General features: G+C 38.5%; 1 protein-coding gene across 5 annotated transcripts in view; it reads right to left on the bottom strand.

Moving 5' to 3' along the window:
- Positions 1 to 956: 956 nt before the first annotated feature.
- TRMT9B (tRNA methyltransferase 9B (putative)) overlaps positions 957 to 11,431 on the bottom strand; it is a 117,826-nt gene continuing 107,351 nt past the window's right edge. For all 5 annotated transcript variants that reach the window (XM_068680389.1, XM_068680388.1, XM_068680387.1 and 2 more), the window contains 2 exons: positions 8,825 to 8,998; positions 957 to 5,893 (listed from right to left, as the gene is read on the bottom strand). In XM_068680389.1, the coding sequence (XP_068536490.1) occupies positions 4,857 to 5,893; positions 8,825 to 8,998 (1,211 nt within the window). In that variant the 3' untranslated portion in view covers positions 957 to 4,856. The remainder of the gene's footprint in view (positions 5,894 to 8,824; positions 8,999 to 11,431) is intronic.

The raw sequence follows: 11,431 nt of genomic DNA, 5'->3' as shown, positions 1-11,431 counted from the left end.
AGACAACAGGAAGATATTAATCAGACCCTCTGAAATGTAAGATCAATCAAAACAGGGACCTCTGCTTACCCGAGGAATACCCAGATGTACTGATTGTCCTCTGCTGTGACTGCTCTCACCTTTGCCATTCCCCTTCATTTCTCTCTCTCCTTCCTATCTTTGCTTTCTTCTCTGCATCAGAGAGCATTCATCAGCACTGCATCACATTTCATTCATCCTTTCTTCATAGACACCACTCTGTATACCACTAAAACTATATTTATTACCATCCCATTGCCCAGTCTGTGCTCACACAGCTTTCCCACAAGCTGAGCACGGTTAGGTTACATGCTCTGTACTGCTTGGAGTGTATGAATGCTTACCTGGATAGTGCTTAATTACTAGCAGGTCCTCAGTCACTAGTATGACAAACATATCAGTACAGTAAGCGATCATATAAGCAATCACGAAGCAATCGATGATCACAGTACCCATAAAACCACTTTTAACTCACTATAGCTGTAACCTCACCAGGAAATTGCCTATTTTTGATTATAGTATTTTTCTCTTCTGATTTAAATTGGGGTAAAAAGACTGCAAACAATCCCAAAGGAATACTTCAGTGTTATCTTATCCCCCAGAGCACAGTCCTGGAGTACAGTAAATAGATCAGAAGGGCAGGAAGAGCAGCTCTGTCGCAGATAACCCTGCTGGCCCGTCAGATACACCCTTTTCTATCATCAGCATGACGCACAGTACTGAAGTGACTGAAAATCACATTTCATCACCTTTATTTACCTAGTCCAAATGAGCACATTTACGGCTAGGCTGCCTACGAACATCTAAAGCAAAGACAGAGTCCCTGGCTTCATAGCAAATCCCATCGTGCCCCATGTGGTCTACCTCTTACTGAGCAAATGGCACTGACAGAGTCTGCTCAAATTTAACATTCATCAAGAACTTTCCCAGACACAGAGTTTCCAGTGGCTAATATATTTATTAACTAATCTTAAAGCACAGAAGTTCTGTAGGAAATAACATTTGAACCAAGTAGGATATATTTTCTGTCAAATGCTAGATAATAGGTTCCATGTATGGACAAAGAGCTGATTACAGAGCAGTATCTATGCATGATTTTGACAAGGAGGTCGGAAGATAAAATCACGGGTAGCTGCCAGAATTAATATACTTCAAGAATAAGAAATGCTGATCTCACAAAATAGATATACGACTGCATATATTTAACACTGACATACTTCATTTTCCTGTAATACTAAAACAGCCACAAATCCTGTCGAAGTGCTGAGCAAGAAAATGGCTAGACCACTAGGTTCAACACAATGTCAATACCAATACAGCCCAACGGTGACACGAATGCGGCTTGACGGAGACACAGCACGGGAGAGGCCCAGGGTCAGAGCCATTATTTCTATTCAGCATCCACCCAGGTGGTTCACTACAGCTGTTCTGCTGGTGTAACATACACAGCTCTTCATTGGGTATGATTTTACAATGTGCACATAAGTAACTTGTATATTGATATGTACCAGAAAAAAAATCTGCTAGAATATTTACAGCTTTCATACCTCACCTGTGTTTTTTGAGTTCCTATACCACAAGCTTGGAAGAAAGTAAATTAGTTGCCATTAGTAGGAAAAAAAATACATCTGCACTTCTAATATAAATATTTTATGTATTAAAGGTCATTTATCAAAGGTTGCAATTGTATTAGTCCTTCAGAAATAGCTCTGTTCAGTTGCACCCTTTTGATTGCAATTATGCATTTGGATTACAGTGCATAAGAGTTAACGTAGTAGCAGCTTTTGTTCAGCCAGTTCAGACTGATGGCAATATTGGTAAATTAAATTGTAAAAAAAAAAAACAGGGCATCTCTTCTCATGTAATCAAGACATCTCTGTGTGCCACTTAAGAGCAGATGAGCAGCTTAGGAGCAATCCTGGCCCACTAAAGTCAGTATTGGGCTTGATATTGCCATAAACAGGGTGAGAATTTTGACCATAAATCAGACAAGAACTACAAGAATACATTTGCCCGTTACCTTACAGCAGTAAGATCCTGTAGTTTGGGCATTGCTGAGCACATAAGGACAACTGGAATTTATTTATTTATTCATTCACTTGTTACAGACTTTTTCAATTGCACACACGCCTCTCTGAAGACATTAAGGATGTATGCAAGCTATTAAAGATTGGGATCTCACAGATTCTTCTGGGAATTACATTTTGATTAAGAAGGCTCTCATCAACAAGGAAACCAATCAAAAGAGACAGTCACCATGCTCTGAGAGAGATTATCTGGTTTCTTAGAAGATGATAAAGATGTTACAAAGCTAGGCAGCTCTTATGGGTAGATGGGAAACTGAACATGGGAATAAAGGCCTGACTCACATCCCTGCTGGGCAGACCTGAGGTTCATGACTATCTTCAAAAACTGTGTTACTTGGTGACTATACATTCTCAGAGGAAAACGAGAAATTTACAAATAGAATACAACAGAACAGTTAAAAGGACTTAGAAAGATCACCAAGTCCAACAGCAAAAAAAACAAAAAGAAAAACAGTTCACCAAACATGCATCCCACCAAGGAATTTATGACAATACAGCCCAAACTTTCATGTGATACAACGTGGTGACATCAGCTCAGAACAGGAAAAATGGAAATACAGAAACAAATAATTGTGAAAAGTATCCTCAGTCAAGAATCTCAACCCAAACTACACAGGGTAGTAAAAAACATAAAAGCATTTTAAAGTACCTTAGTGGCTTTGAGCTGACAGATCTTAACTCATACAGCTGATAGAGCAGGAAGTTTTTAGTAGAGCCTGAAACATACAGTCAGCATTTTACAGGGGCAGAAAGTCTCCATTGTAAAGAGAATGGAAGCCTTTTTTTTTTTTTTTTTCTTAATTTACGCCAAATTTTGCCAGCCTGCTTATTTACACACTGAATAATATACAGGTAGAATGTAGAAGTACAGATACCAAAATTTAAAGTTGATTCTCCCAGTTAAATAAACCTCTCTGTCAGTTTAGATTATTAATTTTCAATAAAAAATTTCATATATGCTTGGAATGGAAATTCTGCATGTTGGAGTTTAAGAACAAACTTTCAGAATTGGATACAAGATGATCACCAACTACCTCTTTCCTACATATGGCCCAGATTCCAGAGGTGCTGAATATCCCCTATATATCTAATCTGGAAGCAACTGAGTTTGCTTCTAAATGCTCAATCTCCTCCAAAAATTTCCAGCAAATGAGGTAAACCTCAGGTTTAGAGGTTCAGATGTGAGGATGTTGCAGATGAGGCGTGGAGCTGAGCACGACCCATTTGGCTCTGCAATACGCCTGCATGGGCATTTTCACACTGTGCTTCTAAAATGGGAGCTTGAAGGTGCAGCAGGACCAGCCCCTGAGCTGTGCTCAGGGAGCAGCTGGACCCAGCGATGCAGGGAATATTGCCACTGCTCTGAAGTAAGGCTCAGACACAGTGGAATAGTATTTCAAAATTGTCCAATGCATGGTTCTTTGACCACATTGGTGTTTTTTTTTTCAAAAGGCAGTAGGGAATGCACGGATTTGCCTCTGGCACTTGGTAGAGACCTAGGAAGGATAAAGCATAAGGATCCCAAGCTATGAGGAAGACAAAAATGATTGTTCTACAGGCAACACTCCAGTAAATAAATCTATAGTACATTACCATGCAGTAATTACTCCTGGGCAGCCACATCTAAAAATAGTCAGTATCATTAGGACTTTCTACTGAAAAATAAATTAATCCATCTACCAAAATCCATCCAATCCAAAATTCCATCCAAAACCCATCTACTTACACAACATAGCTTGGAAATGTTATATTTTAGATACAAACTTGACTTGTATCGTCCTCCTATCTACATTATTTGACACACCATTGAGTATATATTCTCATGTCAGTGAATGAGCAGAGCAAATATGACAGTTGACCAGATGTGCACTGGGATTTTATTAATCTTATCAAGTATTATTTATCTTAGCTACCCAGGCTTATCAAAAAGATATATGTATTTCAAATATTTGATATTTTGTAACCTTTACAGAATACTGCTACTCTCACTAATCCCTCTGCCTCCTATGTATAAATAACCAGCAAAGACCTGCAGCAAAGGAAATTAAGATAAAGTATTTGTGAGAGCTAACGTGCAAAACTTAACCTGCACCTGAGACGCAAATTAAATTGTTTTCAAAACAAAAGTCCAAATTATTGTTCAAAATCCATTCTGTCATTTGCTCCAAAATACAAACCACAAATAAGAGAACATGCAGAGCTTGCTTTGTACATGGCTTTTGCCCACTAACAACTCTACTCCAAACTAAGCAGCACTGGGACAATGTTTGCTCCCAGTTATGCAGCATGCACTCAAGCAGTATACAGTCAAGTGTGTTTTAAAATGTGCCTATGTCTCTATTTATAGGACTTTAAGAACAGGGAGTAGTGTGACATGTTTTAAGCATTCCAAGAGCAAAGCGTAGATGTCCTACGAAGAGGCTATTTCTCATAAAAGATGCCCTGATCCTTTCCTTGTCTTATAAAAAAGTTTTATTTTTCAATATAAAAGTATATTTAAAAACACAATTATTTGCTAAAAGCAATATAAAACTTTCTGTTTTTAACTTCATAAAAGTTTAACAAAACATAAATATCGTTTGCCACTTACATTCCTATATACAAGCCTTGCATCAGATAGTTACATAGATAGGAAATGGATGGCACGTGACTACAAGGGATTCAAATTCCACGTCAGATTGCACAATCACAGGAACACAAGGAGCAGCTTAAAATCCTCAGTCATTGAATTCTGTTTTGTTCTTTTTACAGTTATTTTCCTCTTTTCTCTGCAATAATACACCAGTTTCCATGGTCATAGCAGGAAGAAAGTATCAGAAGCTCAGGCACGTTCTCTTCTATCAGAGAGCACAGCTCCCCTTCCCGAAAAACATGATAATAACGCATGAAGGCTTTTGTATCCAATGCGTCAACAGTTTGGTCCCCAACAGATACTGCTGAATCTAAAGCAGAATCAGTGGAATCGGTTGTTGAAGTTCTTTTGAAAAACTTGCTGGCGTTAGACTTAACAGTATTATCTTTATTACAAATGCAGCTGTAGTCCCTGTCTTCCACTGAACCATTTATAAATGCAGCTTCTTCACTCTTGCTTTGAGCTACGCTTTGGTGTCCTCCATTTAAACTCAAATCCTTCAGTGCATCTGTGGCTGGTGACCACGGTGGCTTTTTGATAGGTGAGCTTTCTACAAACACATCATCATCATCTAAACTTTGTTCTTTCAGCAGTGCCCCATGGTGACCTAAATCCAAACTGCAGTGCCGTGAATGCTGGATGGGCATGGTACTGTTTGTCCATTCTCCTTCATTCTTCAGAGGCTTCAGTTTTTCAGTTTGCTTCCTCATGGCTGATTCATCAAGGGATCTGGAGAAAAACCATGACCGGAGAGATCTTCCTAGAGCACTGTAAAATCTATTTTCTTCTTCCGAAATTTTCATGCAGCAGGCTCTGGATAAGCAATGGTCCGTATTTTGGGAATGTTTCGAATTAGTTTCTGGCTGCAGAGTGGTTTGGTAGCTGCAATCAGAGATGACTAGCTCTGCAGGGTGTATATCTTGGCTTTTCACAGCATGCACAAACTCACCCTTATCTCCAGATTGATTTGATTCTGAAAAATGCCGTGAGCACAAGGCCTTGTTCCAGGGAACAAATACGTCTTGTTTCTCAAAGCGACGATTCTTTTGTTCCATAGCCCAAACATAAACCATCATCTGGCCTCCAGGCATCAATACCCTTGCCATTTCCTTTATTGCTTTGATCCTTCTTTGTTTAGTTGAAAAATGATGGATCACTATGAAAAAGGAAAGACATCATGTATTGAATATTAGTATGGGAATAGCATTTTCTTCTTCAACCTACTCTATGTGTTTAATCACGTTAGTTGTCATATCACAATCATCATCCGCAGAATTTATTAGTACCACAATGCAAGTTTACCCCAGTGTTCTCTTTAAGTCAAAATAAACCTATTGATCACTATAGTTGAATTTTCTTTCCATGATAATTTCCACATTTTCAAATTTCACTGTGATGTGGAATGAAGCTACGTTTCAAGATTTCCACACTGTTTACAGCTTCCTACTCACCTGAAGGAACCAATTTTAACAACCAAAGAATAGCTAAATCAGCTCTTTTCTCTCTAAACTCTCAAAAATGTTCACCTGGGCTGAGATTGGTCATGTTGGTCTCTATCATCAGTACTAGATTTGATTTGAATCAATGATGGACCAATTCCATAATTTGATTCAGATGGACTTGGAACCAGCCCATTCTACACACAAAACATTCCATGTAACCAAATAGCAACATATAATAATTGTATATGTTGTTAGCTGAAGACTTCTCAATTTATTAAGAAAAAATAATTATCTTTTTATGTGCTGCTTGACAGCAGCCAATTCTACTTGTTGAAAGATTGTTATTTCAACATTGCGGTTATGAAAGACTGTCCAGCTAGCCTTGACTTTATTCTAAACAATGATAAGTTACCTACGGGGAAAAAATGTAGCTTTTTTACCACAGGACAGGAAAAAACTTTCTTGGCAGTTGATATTAACTAGGTCCTCAGAAGCATCTGAGAACACAAGACAGAAAACTCAGGGAAGAGTGCCCCTATCTGTATGGTTACTGTTTCTTTCCAGCTCCTCCCAACTCTTGTCAATATTTTCTTGAACTTTGGAAAAAACAGCCAACCAAAAAAACAAAATAAACCCACCACAAAACAAAACAAAAACTATTTCCATTTCTTAAACAAGATGGGGAGAAAGGAACTGATACTTTCTCTCCTAATGGAGGCAGGCTGTATGCCACCACTGAGCCTCCTGTAAACTGGGGTCAAAACTGACAGCATAAGCATTTGAGCTTATTTCACCAGAAGGAAGTGCTAACCAACCAAGAGATTCTGTGCAAATTCTATTTAAACAATTCACTTAATGGATGAAATATTCTTCATGGTTAAAGTTACTTAGTCATTCTGGTGCTTCTACAGAAATATAAATCCTATAAACAGGAATATACTAGCAAAGCCACGAAGAGCGTTTGACTCTGCACACAAATATTTGACATGCAAAAAAAACCAACTTCATTTAAAACTAGATGGAGACAGATATACCATGTCTCTGTTCAAGAGGGATTAAAATCCATTATTGTTAAATGCACAAAAATACCGCACAATCTTTTGATCTTATCATACCACCACAGAATGGTTTGGGTTGGAAGTGACCTTAAAGATCATCCAGTTCCAAGCCCCCTGCCATGGGAAGGGATGCGACCCACATGATCAAGTTGCCCAGGGCCTCATCTAACCTGATCTTGAACACTGCCAGGGATTGGGCATCCACAGCTTCTCTGGGAATCTGTGTCAGTGCCTCACCACCCTCTGAATGAAGAATTATTTGACCGAACAAAAAGTTGCTTTCTTTTTTTTTTTATAAGTCCCCTTTAAGTACCGAAAATCTGCAAGCTGCAATGACATCTCCCCAGAGCCTTCTCTTCTCCAGGCCAAACATACCCAGCTCTCTCAGCCTTTCTTCATAGTAGAGGTGCTTCAGCCCTCTGATCATCCTTGTAGCTCTTGCTGGGAGCACCAGAGTTGAATGGAGATCACCAGTTGGGGCCTCAGAAGGGCAGAGCAAAGGGGGACATCACCTCCCTCAACCTGCTGGCCACTCCTCTGTTGATGCAGCCCAGGATGCAGTTGGCCTTCTGGGCTGCACGTGTGCACTGCTGGCTCATGTCAGGTCTTTTATTGGTACAAATATTAGATAGGTAGGCTATCCTTGAAAGTCAGCTGATCTAATAGAACTGAAATTATGCTACAGGACCTAATATATGGATAGAGTTCACTGGTTAACTAATTAATACAAAAGCAATTTTATATAAATACTGCTTGCATATTAGCCACTCTTTTCTCCCTTTAAAATTTTGTTCATATGTGAAAAAGAGATTTTAAAATACATTTTGGTCATAGATTGAGTAGTTTGTTGATTGCTACCAGTAATAATTTTCATGTTTTATATTTTTGCTGATACAGTCAAACAGTCTGAAAGGAGTTTAAGAACTGAATTTAAAATGTAGACTGTAACTGAGTAGTCTAACTATTCTTCGTCATCTATTCTTTTCCAGTTTTTACTTCTCAAATTATGAGCAATTCTTTTCAACGAGATAGGTCAGAGGAGTCAAGATGCTGAGATTCTTCACTCAGAAAACAGGCACTTGAACACTTCTAAATTCTCATTGCATGTCTATTCTAAGAGAAATTTGTGTTCTTAATACATAATAGTTTACATAAGTTTTGAGCTCTTCTGTAGAGAAAGACAGTTTTCTCCCTTTCAATGCTTTTGCTGGTCAAAACAGATCCTAAAGAGGAACCCAAAGTTTATCTTGACTATGCAATGTGTTTAAACTACCAGCAGCCATGTTTATACTAGTTGTTACTTGTTTAAAATGCATGCTGGAAGGAAATCTTTTATCCACAGGGTGAACAAGACCACATATAAACAAACAAATGATCCACATATTTCCCTGGTCAACAGCACATCTGTGCAATGGACCTATTTTTTTTTTTTTTTTTATTTTACTACATTCATTTCAGCTATATGTGCTGCAATTCTCAGACAATTATTTCAAAACAAACAATTGAAATGAAGATACATGGAGAAAAAAAATAAAAGATAACCAATTTGGATTTGCTGTGGGAAAGAATGTATTCATGTTGTCTTACCTCCAATGGAAATGACTGCGTTGAAGCACTGGTCCCTAAAGGGAAGGTTAAGGTTGTCACATACCAGAACTTCATCGCCTCTCTTCCTTGCAATTTCTACCAGTGGTCCACAGTAATCACAGCCAAGAGTATACACCTGACTGTTGACACTGAGATACTTTCCAGTTCCACAACCTAAATAAAAGAATATTCTTTACTAGATTTGAAGTCACATGTTCCACACACTAGTTATTCCTCTCAAAGCACTGAAAACAATAAGGAGTGGGTTGTGGGGTAGGTTGTCTTTCCTAGTTCTAAGGCTTCCTGGAAAACAAAATGTGTGTTTGCTCCTACTAGCCTAACTCCTGAAGGACTCATTTGGACTGCTATTATATGTTCACAGCATTAGGTACGTAACAGTTCCAATATGACCAGTAAAAATACTCATTGCACAGCCCTGTGCAACACCAGGTTATGTGCATTTCTCTGGGGAAGAAGGGTAAGTGCAGGTGGGTGGAGGAAGGAGTGGTTCTCCGTAGCCGCTATTGCACATCTCAGAGCCATGCTCAGTATCAAGCAGCATACTGAGCCGTTATATAGCCTGGTAACCTGTTTCAAACAATGAGTAAAAATGGGCACCTGATAAAGAGTAAGGATGGGGTAAGTTTGATGACCCTTTTCCTCAATACCCTTCCAGCTTCCAACTACTTTCTGTTCAGAGGATTTCCTGTAGCTAGCGTGCTTTGTCTTTTTAGTGACTTCCAATAGATCTCTCTTTCAATTCCTCCCCAGCCTCTGCTAAATCCCACACAGTACCTCTCCAGCACCTCCCCACTTCCAGGGAGAAGGACTAGAGAAGGGGATGCATTGGCCCAGACCCAGGTCTCTGCACTGAAGCCATCATAAGCCATGTTAACAACCCCACCAAGATCTACAGCCAGCAAGGTCTCTGTGACTGCATAGCAGAGGAAAGGATTTGTCTCCAAGAAATACTAAACCACAGCTGTCACTGACACAAGGCAGAGAGGAAAATTTTAACTTGAGATACAGATTTGAAAATAACTGATTCATAAAACTCCTGCCATGTTGCAGGCACTTTCTCTTTCTATCTTTGTTCTGACGCATTGTAACACATGTAAATGTAATGAACAGTCCCAGCATGTATTCTACCTAAAAGTATGTCTACTAAGGGCCTGTGCTATACTAAATTGAAATCTTTCAGAGTGTTCTTCAGTACTGTATGCATAACAGGCACTTTTCAAAATTAGATTAGGAAACATTCACTGCAGTTATGGGTCAGTAGCGAAGAATTATTTCTGAAAGTTGACAGCCAAGCAACTGGGTAGCAGCTTGGCAAAGAGAGCCATCTCAGTATTGGTAATTCAATTTAAAGGCCTGGAGTTATCTTTAGAAACATCACTGCTTCTTGCAGCGCTGCTGCTGTCGTTGATGTTAATGTGCACCATTATCTAGAGAGACAGCACAGGAACTGCTGGAGAACAGCACAACACTTCCATGCTGAAAAAAGAGCATCTTTCTAAAGCAAAAATCAAGCATTATGCTTTGAAGTGACACTTAAGAGAAATTGAAAAAATGATTATTAATACAGATCAAGGAATATATGCAATAAAACATGAAGCTCTGCATGTTGGGTAGAAAGTGTAAGCTTTAAAATTAGGATAAAGTATTATCGGTTAGTAAAAGGAACACATTTAGTCAAATGTATATTAATTTAGAAGATTCAGTTGCTTAATACATGTGTTTTGGTGGAGTGCTTTGTAATAACAGTGAGTTTTCTGAAGTACATAGTCTGCTCTGGAATGAAGCCAAATAACTGTATATATATGTATTCAATACAAGCCAAATAACATTCTTGGTACTCTAAAAATCTACATTTGCAGGAGATTCACTTTTAAATGAGTCATCAGGAGGGTGGGTTCCTTCATGAAGCTGTTAACAACCATCACACTACTGCCCTTTATTCTCATGAATGAACAATAATAAGACAATCAGACAAAATGCTATTTTATTCTGCTACTATTATCATGCTTCATGTAAAGCTAGCAAACAAAAATATTTTAATAAAAGGTGGTATTAAACAGAAGAAGAGATTATCAATTGAACATCTCATTTTGAAAAATGTGGTGCCACTAGGCAACCCTCCCATCAAAATGCTTACTGAAAATAAATACTGCAGTCAGATTCCTGTAGGTCTTATTAAACCCCATAAAAGGAGGTACCTCGTGTGCCTTGATGGGAATATTTTTACTGGCAACTGTAAGCATTTACCTTCTGTCCAGATGCATCACATGTGTTTAAATTATTTCACCTGAAACAGTAATGGAGTGATCTTTCAGCAACCACTGTGATAACTGCTTTTAAAGCCTCAAAGAACTTCATCAAAGCTTCGATGACTTTTATTAAGGTGACAAAAAATGTTGGCTGAGAAATACCACGTTAAGCTGACTGCTGAATGAGTAGATGCCACAGGACATTTCCTGGGGTAATTTGTGAAAATGGTGCAGAAATATGAAAGATGCATATCCAAAATAATAGGAGTCCAGTGTTTTTCTGAGAACTACTTGACAACAGCAAAACTGTATATTATCTTTTGATTTTGGTCTGTAA

Source organism: Anas acuta, chromosome 4, assembly GCF_963932015.1.
Source record: "Anas acuta chromosome 4, bAnaAcu1.1, whole genome shotgun sequence".
Lineage (NCBI taxonomy): Eukaryota > Metazoa > Chordata > Aves > Anseriformes > Anatidae > Anas > Anas acuta.
This window is presented reverse-complemented; position numbering and strand designations above follow the sequence as displayed.